At 44.2% G+C, this 18,832-nt stretch overlaps 2 protein-coding genes across 2 annotated transcripts; both read left to right on the forward strand.

The window, feature by feature from the left end:
- Positions 1-7,283, forward strand: uqcrc2b (ubiquinol-cytochrome c reductase core protein 2b). The gene is made up of 14 exons (XM_085762451.1): positions 1-60; positions 1,306-1,392; positions 1,765-1,914; positions 2,024-2,088; positions 2,601-2,657; positions 2,850-2,974; positions 3,697-3,794; positions 3,898-3,955; positions 4,049-4,144; positions 4,925-5,124; positions 5,567-5,647; positions 5,758-5,834; positions 6,664-6,817; positions 6,915-7,283. The coding sequence occupies exons 1-14, from the start codon at positions 28-30 to the stop codon at positions 6,996-6,998; spliced, it is 1,365 nt and encodes a 454-aa protein (XP_085618577.1). The 5' UTR covers positions 1-27; the 3' UTR covers positions 6,999-7,283.
- Positions 7,284-8,433: 1,150 nt separating this feature from the next.
- LOC146967932 (uncharacterized protein C16orf52 homolog A-like) lies at positions 8,434-17,432 on the forward strand. The gene is made up of 3 exons (XM_085761714.1): positions 8,434-8,563; positions 14,372-14,584; positions 16,185-17,432. Exons 1-3 carry the CDS (start codon positions 8,458-8,460, stop codon positions 16,367-16,369), a joined length of 504 nt encoding a protein of 167 aa, XP_085617840.1. The 5' UTR covers positions 8,434-8,457; the 3' UTR covers positions 16,370-17,432.
- Positions 17,433-18,832: the final 1,400 nt, after the last annotated feature.

Raw genomic sequence — 18,832 nt, forward strand, 5'->3', positions numbered from 1 at the left:
TCGTCCTGGCTGAAGGAGAGAGGGGAGATGAAGGGGATCCGAGGAATCAGTCGGTTATCGGTAAGTAGCCTACAGACTGACCCGGTGAGGCTGCGTGTCGGTGCGGTGGTAGACGCAGTCGGTGTCCGTGTAACTCCGCGGGAGGTCGGTGCAGTGTAAATATATGTATGTAATATGTAATAGAGTCTGTGATGTACAGCAGAGGAGGAGCGGGCAGCTTAAGTCTGACATAACACTGTCTAACCAGCAGCAAACCACCTGGGAACTGCACAATAAGTCCTAATACTCGCAAACTAATATTAAATTGGTTGAAATTGTATCAATTTGAACTAATATTGAACCCAATTCACTAAACCTAGGGCCACTCAACAAGCCAGAGCTCGTTATAGTTAGTGTAGTCTGGATTTAGCATCACCCCTCCTACAGCTGATGTGGCTTCCTTATCATACATTTCTTATTCAACATCAGCAGTTATAGTCTTGATTCAAAACTTCATTTTTCAGTATACAACAAGGTAATTGTAAAGATCAGTGAGGTAATCTCACATGACCAGATAACATAATCCTGGCCCAGCAACTATTTATTCTTTTATAGTATAATGACCCCAAATACTGAAATATATATGTAGGACACTTTTAAAATGTTGTAATGGAAATATTGGAATTGAACTAAGAAGCTGGTAGTTACATAATCGACCACAGGTCCAGTGTAGTGCTCTGTGGCTCTTTGTCATGTTGATCAGAGTTAACCAGGTTGTCATGTCACATTGTATCAGTGAACACTGATGTTTAAATTCCCCACATACTGTATGTAAAGTGAGTTCTACATGGTACACTTCATTTGTGAATGAAGACCAGATGACAGAATAAATATTGTGATGAGGTTATTATCAAAGCTATTACCAATTAGTTCAGGATCAGTTACTATAACATTTGTCTTGTACATAGTGTACCCTAATAACTGTGATGAAGAATTCGTTTAAATAGATATTTGGAGTAAATCACCGTACTGGCACCCAGTGCATGCCAAGGTGCCAGAAAACCACAAAAAGTGTGTAAGAAAAAAAAAAAGGAAAGTATCTGCACACTTGGAAAATGCAAGTTCAGTATTTTAATAAACAAGCTTTCGATCAGGAAACCTTCATCAGGGTTATATAGACATTAAAAATATTTCTTTATACCTACAAGATTTAGAGCCTCTGATCCCATCATTTTACAGTCTTTCCATACGTCTGTTTTCTTTTCTTTTGTCACTGCTCTTGTTTCAATCAGCAAGCAACACGTTCCCATGTTCTCTTTTTTCCAGACGAGGCTTTACGCGGCCCAGGCTGCCCGTAAGCTGGAGACCACCGCGGCTGCTGAACATGTAAAGCTGCAGCCACAGGATGTGCAGGTCAGTGGTGGTCGACTTCTCTTTCTTCTCCACAGAGACAGTCACTCACCCAGCCCCCGGCCGGCCTCGAGCTCTCTCCAGGGGCTGTCGGTGGGTAGTGATGAGGCTGCCGGGCTGGGGGCTGGGGGCTTTGTCTGGACAGCACAGTGTGGAATCAGAGAATGAAGATATGAGTTTGTTACTTGAAACTGATGGTTTATGAAGTAACTACCGGTACTTGTCTCCTCTCATTTTCTGCTACATATAAAATGTCTTTTGAATGCCGAAGTGATGCCAGATAAAATATGATACGAACTGAGGTTCAATCTGAACTGAATGTTGTGTTTGATCTGTGTATTTGACCTGGATGTGTGTCTGTCCTCTTGTCTGCAGGTGACCAAACTGCCCAGCGGCCTGGTGATAGCCTCACTGGAGAACTACTCCCCAGCCTCCAAGATCGGAGTGTTTATCAAGGCCGGTTGTCGTTATGAGACCCCCGACAACCAGGGGGTCACCCACCTCCTCCGACTGGCCTCCAACCTGGTACGATACTTCACTTCAGCCTGTTCCCTTCTGGTTTAATGCTGTATATATGTATGTATATCTGGACCATGAGTATTAGCTCCTGATCTGTCTTTCTGTACTTCTCCAGACAACCAAAGGAGCTTCAGCCTTCAAGATCTGTCGTGGTGTTGAGGCCGTGGGGGGCAGCCTGAGGTCAGTAACCATGAAAGACGAGTCATAGATAGATAGATAGATAGATAGATAGATAGATAGATAGATAGATAGATAGATAGATAGATAGATAGATAGATAGATAGATAATCTTTTATTATGGACTCAGGTCCATTATAAGGAGACAATACAAAGACACATACAATACAAGATAAAAAACACCATCATAAATTTAAAACACAGACAGACACCTGTTCCAGTGTCTCCAGAGACCTGACCAGTATTTGGTATCACTGTGCGTAGCTGGTGCTGCTATGATGCTGTTGCTTGACTGGTTAAGTCGACACCTGAACCTGTACATGTAGTTTCTTAAAAGAGCATGAAAGGTATTCGAAATGCATCATTGTAAGCTACCGACAGTTTTCTCATTTTTGCAGCACTGTACTTGCACCACAAGTGTGCAATGTGTACAGTGTAGTACAATATGATCTGATAGCAAACTACTGTACGCAAAGTCTCTGCGGTCTCAGCAGCATGTCTGTGTTTCCCTGCAGTGTGACTTCCACCAGAGAGAACATGATCTACACCGTCGACTGCTTGAGAGATGACATGTAAGTCTCAGAATAATGTGTAGAATGAAAGGAACTACTGTTTTTTTTTGTTTTTTTATTAATTTGTGTTCCAGTGTAGTGGATGCAAGATTTGAGAATAGTTCAAAAGAAGTGAAGTATTCAGCAGACAGGGTTTCATACTCTGTGTGTGTAGTGGTGGATAATAGCACAGACTCATATTGTTTTGTGCAGCGACACAGTGATGGAGTATCTGATCAACGTGACGACGGCCCCAGAGTTCAGGCCCTGGGAGGTGACGGACCTCACACCCAGGGTGAAGATGGACAAGGCACAGGCTGTACACAGCACCCAGACAGGTAGGACCTCTAGTTCCCTCGCAGCAATGCACTCAGACAGGTAGGACCTCTAGTTCCCTCGCAGCAACGCACCCAGACAGGTAGGACCTCTAGTTCCCTCGCAGCAACGCACTCAGACAGGTAGGACCTCTAGTTCCCTCGCAGCAATGCACTCAGACAGGTAGGACCTCTAGTTCCCTCGCAGCAACGCACTCAGACAGGTAGGACCTCTAGTTCCCTCGCAGCAACGCACTCAGACAGGTAGGACCTCTAGTTCCCTCGCAGCAATGCACTCAGACAGGTAGGACCTCTAGTTCCCTCGCAGCAATGCACTCAGACAGGTAGGACCTCTAGTTCCCTCGCAGCGATGCACTCAGACAGGTAGGACCTTTAGTTCCCTCGCAGCGATGCACTCAGACAGGTAGGACCTTTAGTTCCCTCGCAGCGATGCACTCAGACAGGTAGGACCTCTAGTTCCCTCGCAGCAACGCACATACACATGGATCATTTGATTTATTATGTTTTATTATGATAATATACAGTTCACTTTGATTCTCCCCTGGAGCACATTGTGATTAATGACTGAATTTACCAGCCTGTCTCTTGACGACACCATCATTTAACTGTAAGAAAGAAAAAGTGTGTTTGTCTCCACCATGCAGACAATTGCTTTAGAAAACATCACAACTTTCAAATGTCATATTGCAGTTTATGATCATGCCTCTTTCTCTCCTCTTCTCCAGCTGTGATTGAAGCTCTGCATGCGGCAGCCTACAAGAACGCCCTGTGTAACTCTCTGTACTGCCCTGACCACATGGTTGACAACATCCATTCTGAACATGTGTGTATTTCCCCAGAGTTTATTCTATTTATCCCAGTGTTGTTATTATCTACTCAATCCTTTCTCTTTTTTTTCTTCTTCTATTGTTTGTGTTTCCCTCCAGCTGCACCAGTTTGTCCAGAACAATTTCACCAGTGCAAGAATGGCTCTTGTGGGGCTTGGTAAGGGATGCGTCGGCAGAATGGGATATTAAAGTATCAAACTGAGAGTGGTGTTAAAGATCATTAAGTTAATGGTGTTCATCTCTCCTCCAGGTGTTGACCACGCTGTGCTGAAGCAGGTTGGAGAGCAGTTCCTCAACATCCGCAGCGGGGCGGGCACCACAGGGGCGACAGCTCAGTATCGTGGAGGTGAGCTGAACCCACGACATGTGCATGGTCCTACACAACACCGCACTATGCCTTTAAAGCAGAAGTAAGCGATATGTTTGTGTTAATCTAAGTCTTAAATAGTTGTATCTTCCGACAGCAATCACTTCTATAGAGTGTTTGGTCTGAAACACGGGTCTGTCAGTCACTCTGCTCTGCTCTGAGCCCAGGAGAAAACATTCCTTGTATCCTACAACCTTTATCCAATGAGGAGAGAGAACGGCATAAAGGGGCAGTCCTCTCTGTGTGTGCAGCCAAGGGATGCGCCTGAATGTGGTGACGTAGGGACGAGGACCAATAGATCCATGACGAGGGCGGGGGCTGCTAACTCCATCGGCTGACAAGACGTTATGGTGCGTTCAAGGCAACTCGTAACTGGTGTTTTTCCGACCTGTGAAGTCGTACCAGTTCGATCTGGTACGAGTTCACGGGTCAGAAGTTACGAGTGGCCGTTATAGTGACTTTCACAGGTAAAACAGGTCGGAAAAACACGAGTGGGTTGCCTGGAACGCTACAAAGTCGTAAGTTGTGACTTGAAGCTGTAATTTACGGTTTCAAAAGCCTGCCTGGAACGCAGCATTAGCCAAAACCACCGGACCACTTACTTCTGCTTTAACGCTTCAACCAGAGAAAACGAAACACTGTATTCCTCCCTGTCTCATCTCCTCCTCCTCCTCCTCCTCCTCCTCCTCCTCCTCCTCCTCCTCCTCCTCCTCCTCCTCTCTCTTCTTCCTCCTCCCCCCCCCCCCTCCCTCCCTCCAGGTGAGAGCCGTCTGGCCAGCACCAGCAGTCTGGTCCACTCCTTGGTGGTGAGCCCGTCGGCAGCAGCAGGCAGCAGCGAGGCCCTGGTCTTCGGGGTGCTGCAGCAGGTGCTGGGGGCTGGACCTCATGTCAAGAGGGGGTCCAACACCTCCAGCAAACTGGTCCAGGCTGTTGCTCAGGCAACCGCTGACCCCTTTGATGTGAGTTGTCAGTTTCCAATAGACACGTGCATACTCTTAATTTGTTAAAGGTGCATTGTGTAGGAATTACTCCCATCTAGCGGTGCGGTTGTAGATCACAAGCAACTCAGTCGTATTTTTCATGCTGCATTCACGTGAAATCGGTTAGATGGCAGACGGACAACAGCCGCTGCACGTAACGGCATAAACAAGCCTTTAAGTAAACTAGTGGTCTGTCAGCACGAGGGAAAACAATACACCTGACAATATGTTGTCATGGTGATGTCGTATTCTTTACCTGACTCACGTTTTACCGGCTTTCTCTCGACGTAATAATCGATTTTCGTGAATAGATAACAGGAGAACTTACACAATGTCCCTTTAACCATGATCACAACAGCATCTGTAAAAAACAATTTTCTGACATTTTTGTGTTGTTTTTGTGTTTTTTCTCTCTGAACAGGTCAGTGCTTTCAATACCAGCTACTCTGACTCTGGTCTGTTTGGGGTTTACACCATCTCCCAGGCTACAGCTACTGGTGATGTGAGTATCTGATAGACACGACAGAAGCCCGTTTCACCACAAACTGATCAGAAGTGAGAGAAAAAGTAAAAGTTGAAACGTCCTGATGTGACCTCGTGTCTTGTGTGCAGGTGATCAAGGCTGCTCTTGCCCAGGTGAAGGCTGTTGCTGATGGTGGAGTCACAGCTGCTGACCTCACACGGGCCAAGTAAGACGTTGTCAACACACTGAACAAATGTCACGTTTCTATTTCAGTTGACACTAATACTACAAAGTAGGGATGTCACGATAATAGATTCTTTTGGAACGATTATTGTCAGAGAAATAATCATGGTATTACGATTATCACGATTATTATGCATTCATTAATTTCACAACACTATTAATGTGTAAAATCAAATATAGTTCAAATATACATTACTAATTATAAAATATTTTAAATATCTATTAAAATATGACCAATTATTAATCCACCAGGGGAAGTGTTTGAAATATTCAAGTCATTAATTGTCATCGATACCAAATGTTTAAGTTAATTTTAATCTTTTTTTTTTTATTACAAATGACACTCTAGCATTTAAATCCCTACTAATTCAATGCTACGTTAGGTAAATGGACCAGTATCTGTGCATTTACATTTACTTTGGCGTCACATCTGCTGTCACGGTTCATACATAATGTTTTTTTGGAAAGTGACGGTATTTAGGAATCTTTGCGATCAATTAATTGCAGTGTTTAATACCGCGATTAATTGTGAAAACAAGTAATTGTGACATCCCTACTACAAAGTGAGGCCGGTACAGTAAATAGGTATGGGCCAGCAGCAGCTTACATTAAAACATCTCACTGCAGAAAATGATAATCAAGAAAACACTCAGATCTAAACCACAGCATGGTATTGTTTCAATGAGGGTAAGACTAACCACTGACATTTTCCTTCTGCTCTTAGAAAAAGGAAAAGCAGTCACATTAGATGTTGCCTTCTTCTACTTTGCCCAGTTGTGGCTGATGTTGGGTTTGTGTTGTTTCCCTCTCAGGGCCCAGCTAAAGGGGCAGTTCCTCATGTCTCTGGAGACTTCTGAGGGTTTGTTGGAGGCTCTGGGGACTCAGGCGCTGACCGACGGGACCTACGCCTCGGCCGAGGAGATCTCCAAGAACATCGACAACGTCTCCTTGACCGATGTTGCCAACGTAAGACATGCGGTTCTTATCAGTGCTGGGTTAAGATGGGTCGAAATGGCAAAATGATTTGTAGTAATTTATGTTGTTTATGTTTCTTTATTCCCAGGCTGCCAAGAAATTCATGTCTGGAAAGAAGACGATGGCGTCCAGCGGCAACCTTATTAAAACACCTTTCGTGGATGAGATCTAAAGCCCTCCTCGTCTCCATGTTCTCTTATCTAACTTTGACGACAAAGTGAATTCTTGTTCCCTCTACATAATGACAAAAAACGAAATAAACACGAGATCTTCATCGCCTTGCAGTCTTGTTCTGACAAATAATAATGTCATAACACCATTGGTTATTTATAGGTGTTGTAACAGGATATTTTCAGGTGATGCTGCTATGGTGCATCACAACGTTGTGCTCCACTCATCTGTTCACATTAACTGTATAGCTGATGTAAAATAATGAATAAATTCTATCCACCATAAATGAGTTTTATTGTTGTGTCTGTGTTTTAATGCTGTAAAATCTACATTTTAGTGATAGTTATTAGTAAATTAAGCACCCAAGGCCCACTTGATTGACTTTAACCAAATCCTTTTAGGCTCAAAGGATAAGAAGTCCAGGAAATGTTTAAAATCCTAGAGGTTTTAAACATCTACAGCTCCAATCGGCTGATGAAGGCCATGTTATACAGTCAAAAGCTCCAGAATGCGAGTAAATGAACCCTTGGTGTTTTTATCAAACTTTTTCAGTTGAAGCACTTGGAAAAGAAACGAGTTACTTGGTAGATGTTGAACGTATGAGCTCTGTTACAGACACATGTAAACCATTACCGCTTGGTGGCAGGAGCGGCTGCAGCTAGTCACGGCTTTTCTCGCGAGAGTTGACAGACATCACAGACATGGAGACGCGAGCTGACAGGACAGGATGCTAGTTTCCATTAGTGAGAGGGAGCAGCAGCATCGTCTCACATGAACCCAGAGAAACCCAGAGAAAGCCAGAGAACCCCCCCGCTGCTGCAGTGACTTTCCCCCGGTGGAGCCGCGGAGCCGCAGCCCGGAGGAGAGCAGCCTGGGCGGCGGGTCCCCTCTAACCCTAACCCTGCTCCGGAGGGTCGGGAGGAAAACAAGTCTTCATGCATGGGCTCATTCTCTCTGCTGGAGGATTCAGCTGCGATTTACACAGTTTTTTGGTTTATTTTCCACTTTTATATATTCATATTCTTCCATCAAATCTCAGCGAGCCGCTGTGGAGCATCTGCCGGGGGTAGGTGATCCATGAGCCCCGGCAGCGAGCCTCCTCCCGGGGCTGGAGCAGCGCCAGCAGGTCGGTCCTGGTCCTGGTCCTGGTCCTGGTCCTGGTCCTGGATCAGCTGGAGGATTCATAAAGAAGAAGGGAATATAGTGATGAACCCCCCCGCATGTCTGATCGTGTGGGGTTGAACGGGATGTGGTTGGGGACAAACTGTGGATCAACCGGACCCCCTCATCATCATCATCACCATCATCATCATCATCACCATCACCACCATCACCAGGAGGAGCGGCGCAGCAGCAGCGGCGGTGTGAGGGATGGAGGGACAGGAGGAGACCAGGGTCTAGATGTCCCGACCCCCCTCCCAGGAAGGTGAACCCCCCTGAGCTGCAGCTGAGTCCTGAGGATGGATAAACTCACCGTCATATCAGGATGCCTCTTCCTCGCTGCGGACATCTTCGCCATCGCCAGCATCGCCAACCCGGACTGGATCAACACCGGGGAGTCAGCTGGTAGGTCCATGTTCGAGGCTCTGTGGCCCCCAGAGGGTCCACCAGCCCAGAGAGACTCAATCTGGAATAATATAACTCATATTGATGTTAATGCCTTGATATCTGCAGTTTAACAGAGTGTTAAAAGTTTAATAATGATGGAAGTCATCAGTGACTCAACAGAAACAGCAGCAGGGTCAGAGGTCAGAGGTCAGTGGAGGGAGTCAGACCAGTGTGTGGCTCCTTAGAATGAACCAGTGGCATCATGTTGTTGTGTGCTCACTGGTCACTGTGACTGATGCAGTTTTATTCTGGGATGTGAGAGGTTAGGAGAAACTATTCAAACACAACTTATGTTGACTTCAGTCCCAGCAGATGTGACCAAGGCTCCAAAGCTCCTAAGAAGAAACCAGCTCATTCATCCTCTGCTCGGTGGCATTTTGTTGTTCAGTTCAGTTCTAACAGGCTCCACAGTCAGTAGCTAGACGGGCAAAAGACAGACAGAAGATCTGGGTTCAGACAGTGAGCAGGTGTTTGATTGCAGTAGGACTGTCCATGAATACAAGGCTGTGATGTCAGATCTCATACAGGTCACACCTGAGTACAGAAAACTAGACAAACAAGAATTAGACTAACACAATTCAATACTAGCAACAGAAACACACATTTTCAGCAGTTTAAATCTGCATTCAGATATGAATTCCTACAAACAAGTGGGCATGTGTAAATAGCAATCAGAGCATGTACACACAGATTCTTCATTGTAGTCCTGTAACTAACACAACTAAAGTGACACATTATGAGGCTCGGTTTAAAACACAGGATACACTGGACTTTCCAGATGTTTTGCTGTAACTTTAACAGCCATGTGAGAACAAACCAGGACCAGGAGCTCAGTTACAGGTAGCCTACACACAGTCAGCTCAACCCTAACCCTAACCCTGGAAGAGCAGCTGAGCAGTTGTGATTATATTACAGTTTGTGTTGTGTTTTTGTGTGGGCGGGGCTATGTAACACTTGAATCAATATCAAATGAAAGTTGAGCTTTTGAGTGATCTGAGACAGTTAAACAATGATCAGAATTTATGTGACCCAACACACACCCTCCTACTGTACATTACCCACAATGCAACAGTTTGGTCCAAAGACAGACAGCTTTTTGTCACAGACGGTATGCAGCACTGCTACTTCCCAACCCTGGTAAACTGATGTTGAAGTGTCAAGTAGAGGTGGATAACAAAGTTACATTTCAAAACTTTAAGTTTAATCGTTTGACATTTAAATTTAATTCTATGATTTGAAAATGTGTTCTCATTGGCATTCAATACATTTATTATGCATAACTTAGAGATGATTGGGTTTAGGTGGCTAGTCCTGATTTAAAGCTACTGGTGACTGGCTGCACGCTGTTTTATCAATATGTTGTCATGTCAACATCACTGTCAATCAGCTGTGGCTCTAGATGAAATCTAATTATCGTTTATTGCCAGTGTGATTGAGATTACAGCCTGTAATCATCATTAATGAGGAGTCAGATCATTGATTGTACAGTCAGACCTAGAAGTGAAGTGAAGTGTTAACCAGATCACACAGTCTTCAGCCGACAGCGCACGTCCCTGGTTATTGTAGCGGCAAAGTTATATTGAGATGCAAAGTCCAAAGCTAAACATTGACTGAAACTGATGCAACAGACAAACACAACGCTACACTATATGCACAGCTGTCCCAGCTGCCACAGGGTCTGGTTAGCCTCCATACTAATGCTGCAGGGTCAGAGAGAAGTGTGTGGTAGCAGGTGTGCTGAGTGCATATTACAGGATTCAATATGTTGCATCCAGCTGCAAGTTAAAAACACAACAAGCTGTTTTTTTGTTACATGTATCTAGTTTTATTTCTCAGTTGCCACCGAATCAGAGAAAGTTGAGAGCAGAACAAACTCTGAGGGTTTTATATTCCTTGTAGTAAACAATGGTGTGAAATGAATGTAGTCAGTGTAGTACAGCCTGTTGTTGTAGTTTAATTAGCTGGATAGTAATCACCCCAAGGCAGGAAGTGTTGTTGTTGTTGTGGGGAATGAAGAAGTGTGACTTTTAATTAGGTCTCCTGGAGGGGGGGGGCTTTCACCTGGAGGACTCAGCCTCCACAGACGCCGTCACCACATATTTTATTTCAGCTGTGAGTGTTTAGTGTGTGAACGTAGACTCATTTCCTCTCAGACTGACTGAGTCTCTGCACATCGTCTGTTCAGCTCTCAGGTCTGTGAAAGTAACACAGGAAGACAAAGAGAAAACACACAACGCTTGTCCACTGTGCTCTACTGTATGACCATCATGTGATGTCACATGGAAATCCCTTCATTGACAATGATCTATTAGATTTATTAAACGTTTTTTGTAATTTGTGTTCACCTCTTAAAATATTCATCCATCCACACATATAAACAGAATGATGTTTAAAAAAGCAAAGCAGTTTGTTTTCAGTTGTTAATTTTCATCCACATCTTTTTGGGAGTTAAAGTTGAATTTCTTCTTTTCCTCTTCTCACAGTAACTAGTAGATAGAGTGAGTTTGTGACCAGCGGCCGTAACGTAACAACTGGCTCTACATAAAGGTCACTGATAAAACACAGAACACCCAAGTGGTTCAGTGCAGCTGCCCTGGATGATTGTGTGAATGCGTAACTCGCTTACTCAGAGTGAATTAAGGTGAATAATATAATATGTTGACTCTGAGTGTGTATGGCCATTTTCAGACCCTTTACCACAGTTTGATCTGCATTAGTCACCTGTGCCATTTCCCCTTTATCTCATCTTAACAAATACTCCACTAATAGAAATAAGTCAATCTCCTACCACTTCTGTCTCTCTGGAGTCATGTTAAATCATGGGATGTCTCTTCAGGACATCATGGTTTTGTCTTATTGGGGACAGGTTTTGTCAAATATTACTTAAATACTGTGATTTCAGCAGAGTATTTCCCAAATGCCGAGTCCATTAATGAACTGGCAGACTGATTTCTTACAACAGTGTCTCTCATGTCCTCACAGGAAACTGTTAATATACCCACACCCACTGTATACTGTGTTCCTTCCCTGTAAACCACCGTGATAACTGCTGAAGTAACTAGACAAACATCAACGGTTGTAAAATGAAGCCATGTCCGCTCTCTTCCAGTTAAAAAGCAGTCTACTGATTACATTTTATCATTTATTAGGATCTATCTCATTTTGCTTTTTTGCTTTTCTTACATTTTTATCATTCTATTGATCATGCAACTTCATTTATTTTGCATCTTTGTAATCACAGCTCTATGAATCACTTTATCATCTCCGTTGTTGACTTGCTCGGTTCAATATGAGATCCACTATAGAGGAAATATAATGCACTACTTACACCCCCCCCCCCCCACCCTGCGGTATGAGAGGAACAGGATATCCTGTGTGTAGGGGGTCGGCCTGCAGGATGTGGTTCAGCCTGACATTCCCATTAGTCTCTGGGCTTGGTACCGTCACCCAGCACCGTCCATGATCCACGGTCCTCCATCCTCCATCCTCCATCCTCCATCCACAGCCAGGAAACTAGAGCCTCTCCATGAAAACATTAAATATTTAAAGGCTCATTCTATTTTCATGGCATGTGAGATACAAGGAGAGAGATACACTGGAGAGGGTGAGGAATGTTTTCAGAGTGTGTATCCATCACTGTTACAATGCAGGTCTGAAATGATGAAGTACTTTTAATGATTTTTAAATTTTACAAGCAGCTTCGTTGACTTGTGGAGAGAAGAGAAATAAAACATGGGATGTATATTTATATGGTCCATCACTTCACTCCTATGTCTTGTGTTTTTTTTACACACATACTGAATAGTTAAATGTCGATTGAAGTTTTAATGAAAAAGCTGCTTCTTTTATTTAATTTTCCTCTTGATCATTGGATGTCTCAGAGCTTCCCTGTGTTGCTCCTGCTCCCTTTGTGATTCAGGTCACAACATCTCAATTATGTTCTGCACTCGCTGGATTTAAATTGCTCTGTATAAATCCACAAAACATGTTAAGTTTCTCTTTCTTCTGTTTCGTCTTGTGAGGGACTTGCTGCTTTGCTGAATGTAATTCTGGGAAAGAATGAAATGAAACAGGGAGAAGGGAGACAAAAGACTAAATGGAGGTGTGGGAGGATTTGATTGAGCTTCTCTCTGGTTGAGGCAGCAGCCAGCAGCCAGCTCGGTGCTGGCTGGGTTCCTGGTGCAGAGTTAAACACACGCTGTCTCTGTTGGGCTTCAAGTGTGTACGTGTGTTATACATAGAAACTCTGGGAGCTGACGCCGCAGCCGCCCAGCAGGGGGGGAGGGGACAGGGGGGCCGCGGCATCATGGTCCGATCTGGGTCCGATCTGGGTCCGATCTGGTCCGATCTGGGTCCGATCTGGGTCCGATCTGGGTCCGATCTGGTCCGATCTGGTCCGATCTGGGTCCGATCTGGGTCTCAGTTCTCTCTCTTTGTGACGCTTCAGTGCTTCTTACAAGAACCCTGAACATGTTTGTCGTCATGTGAGAATCCCTAGGGAGGGTTTTGGAGGGGTGGGGGGGTGGTGGGGGGGCGCTGCTGCCACTGGGACACTGCCCATCAGCCCTGTTTCCATGCCAACAGGTTCCTCTGTGCCCTGTGTGGAGAAGCAGAGAGACTTCTGGGAGGTCACCATGTCTTAAGCAGCTGCTGTGTTTGTTGTATGAAGCCGGCCAATACCAGACTGCTGTTGTGTCAGCTACGTCAGCTAAGCTATCGGCTGCCTGGTGTATGTTGTGCAGTTCACTGTACTGTAGTGTACTGTAGTGCGTTATCATTATGAGCCACTAGGTGATTTATGTGTTGAAGTATGTGTTGGTTACAGTGGAGCGGTGCTTAAGTTTGATCTTTTACAACCCCTGAAATATAAAATCTAAAGCTCCTGAGAACTTGACTTTAAGTCCCAAGTGAAACATTAAAGACTAATGAGTAAAAAAACAACAATGAAGTTCAGTTAAAAAAAAAAAAAAAACTCCCACCATTGGTTATTAAACTAAATTGTTTCTTCAGAAACACACCACTACAGAAATGTCATGAGGAGAATGATCAAAACAAATGTTTTCAGGGATTGAATGTAAGTTAATGTTCCCTCTCTGCTTTCTAACAGCTTTAAACATTGCTATGTACTTTTCACACTTTGTGCATGTGTGTTTAGTTTATTAAACCATACACTACTCACAGAAAGGTAGGGAGATTCGGCTCTCAGATGAAATTTCAAAATGAACCTTAAATGCACTATAACCTTTACAGGTGAACTTAATTTGACCTTTTGAATGCACATGTCCAACTGTTCAATGTTTCAGTCCTTATAACACAACATGGTGTTCTAACTACACACATCACAACAAGTGTCTGGTCCATGAATCCACCATTAGAAGTTCTGGTTCAATGACAGTTTGTATTTGAACAGTTATCTAAGACGACACCTACAGTCCATCAGCAGCACCTGGACATGTGGAGGCTAGATGATGGGATGTTGTCAGAGGGACGTGTCACACAGTGATGATGGGATGTTGTGTCACAGAGTGCCATCAGCAGGTTGAACAGACACAGAAGAGTGACAGAAAGACAGAGAAGTGGACGACCTTTAGCCACACGACAACTGATTGACACATTGATGAGTTGTGGTCTTGTGGTCTACCCACCCACCTCTGTTGTTTCAGTACATGTTTGAGATGAAGGAAGTCCATACTTCTGTCCTACTCTCATGATATAATCTGACTGCAGCATGAACTCTTTCCTCCCTGTGTGTGTGTGTCCATCCAGGCTCGCTGACCGTGGGTCTGGTCCGGCAGTGTCAGACCATCCACGGTCGAGACCGGGTCTGCATCCCCCCGCAGCTGCCCCCCGAGTGGGTCACCACGCTGTTCTTCATCATCCTGGGCATCATCTCCCTCACGGTCACCTGCGCTCTCCTGGTGATGTCACACTGGCACCGCGAGGCCACCCGATACGCCCGCTGGATCGCCTTCACAGGGAGTAGGTTCACCAGCACCTTTCACACTCATCACTCAACATCCTGGTCCACTGAACATCTAGAATCAGAACTGATCCTCCGGCTCTTCATAGTGATGAAGACAGCATGAGTTAAAGGAGACATATTCTGCCCCTTCTCCACAAATTAAAATAGTTCCCAGGTGTCTTAAAGACATGTCTGTGAGACGCTTTGGTCAAAATCCCCCAAGGATCAAACATCACAGCTCTTTTCATCCTCTCTAACAGCCCTGTTCACAACGGCTAGTTTCAGTGCCTGTCCCTTTAAATGCAAATGAGCCACTGCTTGCCCCGCCCCTTCTACCAGTCCCAGGTAGGGGTGGGGTTATGTAAATTAGAATCCTAGTTACATCACTGAGAGACAACTGAGGGAACAGCTCGTAAAACCACATGGATTTCAACCCAGGGAGCCTGCACTTTACTGATGTTTTTGTCAATTCTCACATTTTGAGGCCAAACACCCAGATATATGTTATAGAGTAGGGATGTGATGAGATCTCGTGCCATGAGATCTCACGAGATTAAACTCAACGATATTTCTTGTCCCGTTAAAAATCTGTCTCGCAAGATTTTTTTAATTTTTTTAATTCTAAAACAATGTAAAGCAGGGTTTCCACTACCAGTTACCATTACAGTAACTCCACCCGAGTATCCCAGTAGTGAAATGGCAGTGGGGCGTGGGGGGGGGGGGGTAAGCTCATGCTTACATGATGCATGTAAAGAGTTAGAATAAAACATTTCAAAATGCATGTGCAATAAATAAAAGTCTGTTGGTCCAGTCATATATTTTGTCATTGTAGTTTTCTTAAAATCTCATCTCGTTCTCGTGAGCTGAGTGTATCGTCACACCCCTATTATAGAGCCTTTAAAAAGTGATATTTCCATAATATGTACCCATTAAAGCAGTCTTTTAAGGACAATTGTACCACACCAAGATCAGAAAATAACTGTGTTTTAAAGCGTTTTCAAAGTTCATTACAGTTTATAAACTGCCTCTCAGGACGAATCTTCTAAAAAAAAAAAAAAAAAAAAAAGTCACAAAAGTAAAAGAAATCGAGCTCACCTTCAGGGCTGGGATCCTGCATTTCCTTTCCTGGAAGCTTTTAGTCAGGTAATTATGAACATCTTGACAAAGTGGCTGTAGAGGAGCTCTAATTGATGAGGTGGTTTCTATTTTTAGAGAAAGGAGACTAAATTGCGGCGGAGCAGCAGCCTTCACACGACTCTATACAGAAAAATCTGAAGTGGGCTCTTATGAACAGACCCTCATAGTGGAGGCAGACACAAGGACATTCTGAAGTTGCAATGAGCTATTTCACCACTTATTGCCTTTAGCTATTAGCTCCAGTCATGTTGTCATTCATGCAATTTATTTCTTATCCTATTTTCCTTATCTTATCTTTTTATAACATGAAGGGGGGCAGTGCAAGTAAGAATTTCACTGCATTGTTTTTAACATCTGTGTCAAAGACAAATAAACATCTGGAAGGTTTAGTTTTTGCACCAACTCATCCAGCAGTTTGGCAGTCAGTGTGTTGGAGTGTGTGTACTGTGTTAATGCTGTTGTCTCTCTGTGGTCCTGCAGTGGTCCTGTTCTGTATGGCCGCCCTCATATTCCCCATCGGCTTCTACATCAGCGAGGTGGGGGGTCAGCCGTACAAGCTGCCCAACAACACGGTGGTGGGCTCGTCCTACGTGCTCTTCGTCCTGTCCATCTTCTTCACCATAGTGGGTCTGCTGTTCGCTGGGAAGGTGTGTCTGCCCGGCTGACGCCTTCTGGAGAAACGCCCCCCGCTCCTCCACCACCGCCACCACCACGGGCAGATTTCATCAGCAGTGTGTAGGAAGTACAGTACAACAAAACTGACAAGCACCTGATTGTGTTTTTTCCACCTTTTTTTTTGTTGGATGAGTCGTCATGACGCCGGTAACTGTAACTGGAGCTGAAGAGGCCGTGGGACCCAGAGGACGAGCGGGAACACGCAGCTTTCATCTCCGCCCGTCCTGAACAATGAGTGTGAAGTGGTGGACGGTCTGGGGAATATTAAAGAGGACGTGATGAAAATGGATTAAAGCGTCGGGACCTTTAAAGGGAACCCCCGTGGTGTTATCCATCATCGTTAGGATTAATGACAGATGACAAATGCGTCCTGCTCCTCTCATCCCACCGACCAAGACCAGGACGCACTCAGACGAGACTGATGAGTCAGAGCTGAGACCGGATGAACTAAGTGCCAGATATCAGCCGGTCACCTTCCCCCGACCACGGCCACACGGACCCATCTGTAATATACACACTGACGTTTCACTTTATTTATTTGTTGAACTGCTCAGTTACGTCTTTTGTACATTTCTCTTTTATCATGAGGCCTAATGTTTGGAGGATCACCTTGCCTTAAAGAGCTGTTGACCTTGAAATGATACTGTTGAGGTTGTCATGGGATCAAATCTAAACTCTGGACATATGAAACTAGAATATAAAACAGGCTGTCTGCATCAAGTGACTGGTGCTGCTCAACAATTTAAAAACTTTTTATTTTTGACTGAATCTCAAACCGGTTGGATGAACATCAGCAGGTCTCTCTGTCGCAGCTTTGCTATTTCTAGTGATGTAGTGAATGTATTCTTCACCTTTTTGGAGCATTTCCTGTTGTTTAAACACTGTATCATGAAATGACTGAATCTGCGGCGAGTATGTTTTATACAGTTGGGGACGCTGAGGCCCACTTCATACCAACAGACAGCCAGTCTGTGCCATTTTCTAGAAGCACTGTGATGTTCGTGAATGAGCATGGAAGATCTCATCTCATTAAAAATGATGCATTGAAACACTGATTGTCTCACCACTTTGTTAAACACGGTTAGAGGCCAGACTCTCTGAGAAATGAAATGAAATGCATTTCCGCGAGAGGCTGGTTTACGAGGCTAGTTAAACGATGCATTTGTCTTGAAATATCATGAAGTTGTGATTATTTACTAATTACGAAGATTCAAGAATGTGGCACAGTGACATTGTGATAGTTTCAACCTCAAATTGTGCATTCAAAGACTTGCATATTACTTACGCCTATTGGCCAACTTTGGGCTCAGGCCAAACCCTCCAAGTTTCTCCAGCTGTCCCTCTGTATGGCCAGACCGCTTCACATCTGTGTCCAAGTCACGATACCAGCCAGGTGTTTCCCACTCTGCCTCTCTTCCTTTTCCCATGTGGGTTCAGAGGAGATCATGTCTTGTAATGTTCGTTGCAGGTTAGTGAAGCGTAAGGCCAACCCAGCTGCAGCATCTTCAGAAGAAGTCTACTTCTACAGAGGAAGTCTACTTCTACAGAGGAAGTCTACTACAGGCTGCTGTCCTGTTCCTGCCACAGGTCCAAGCTGCTGATAGTGTTGGGCCAGCGTATTCTAAAGATGCATCTGAGGCTGGTGTTTTTATTTTTTAATTACTCCTCATGGTGGTGAAAGCTGTTCTCAGGTCTCTGCTCCATGTAATAAAACAGGCTTCACCATGGAATTAAAGATCCTGGTCTTTAATCTGGTGGATTCCCAGACTTTCTTCAACTGGTGAATATTTATATAGAATTAGTTAAAGCAGGTATCGAGAGAGAAGAAGAAAATATATGATGAAATGCTGCTGAGTCTCTAAGCCTAAGGACAGATGCAGAGAATCAACAGGGAGACGCTTGAGGATCAGAGTTGTGCTTATCAAATACATGAAGTTTAAAGGCCGAGACTGGTCGCTTTAGTTTTCTTTATATATATATATATACACATATATATATATATATATATATATATATATATATATATATACAGAGAGAGAGATTTTTACCTTTCCGTGCTTATCTGCAACGAGACAGAGCTTTTTCACAGCAGAATCACACCCACTTTTCATCATTTGTGTGTTGGGATGCACAGGATGTTTAGGTTGCCATAGGAACATCTTGGATAAGTGCTGAGAGATGTTGCGTTTCTGTGTTTTTCCTCTAAAGATCCAGCGGGCTGTGTGTGTGTGTGTGTGTGTGTGTGTGTGTGTGTGTGTGTGTGCCAGCAGCAGGAATGGCGTTGTTGTGTGTTTGAGCTCATGTCTCATTCTTTCCACCACTGCTGCCAAAAGTCAAGTATCCAGACTCCCTCTGACCTTTGACCCAAAGCTCCTGTCACAAGTGCTGCTAATTTAAGACCTGAAAACATGTTGGACTGAGTGTTTCAAAGTACAGTCATCCTTTCTGTTTGT

This window comes from Trachurus japonicus, chromosome 19, assembly GCF_045865225.1.
Source record: "Trachurus japonicus isolate A0001 chromosome 19, Traja_1.0".
In the NCBI taxonomy this organism is placed as follows: Eukaryota; Metazoa; Chordata; class Actinopteri; order Carangiformes; family Carangidae; genus Trachurus; species Trachurus japonicus.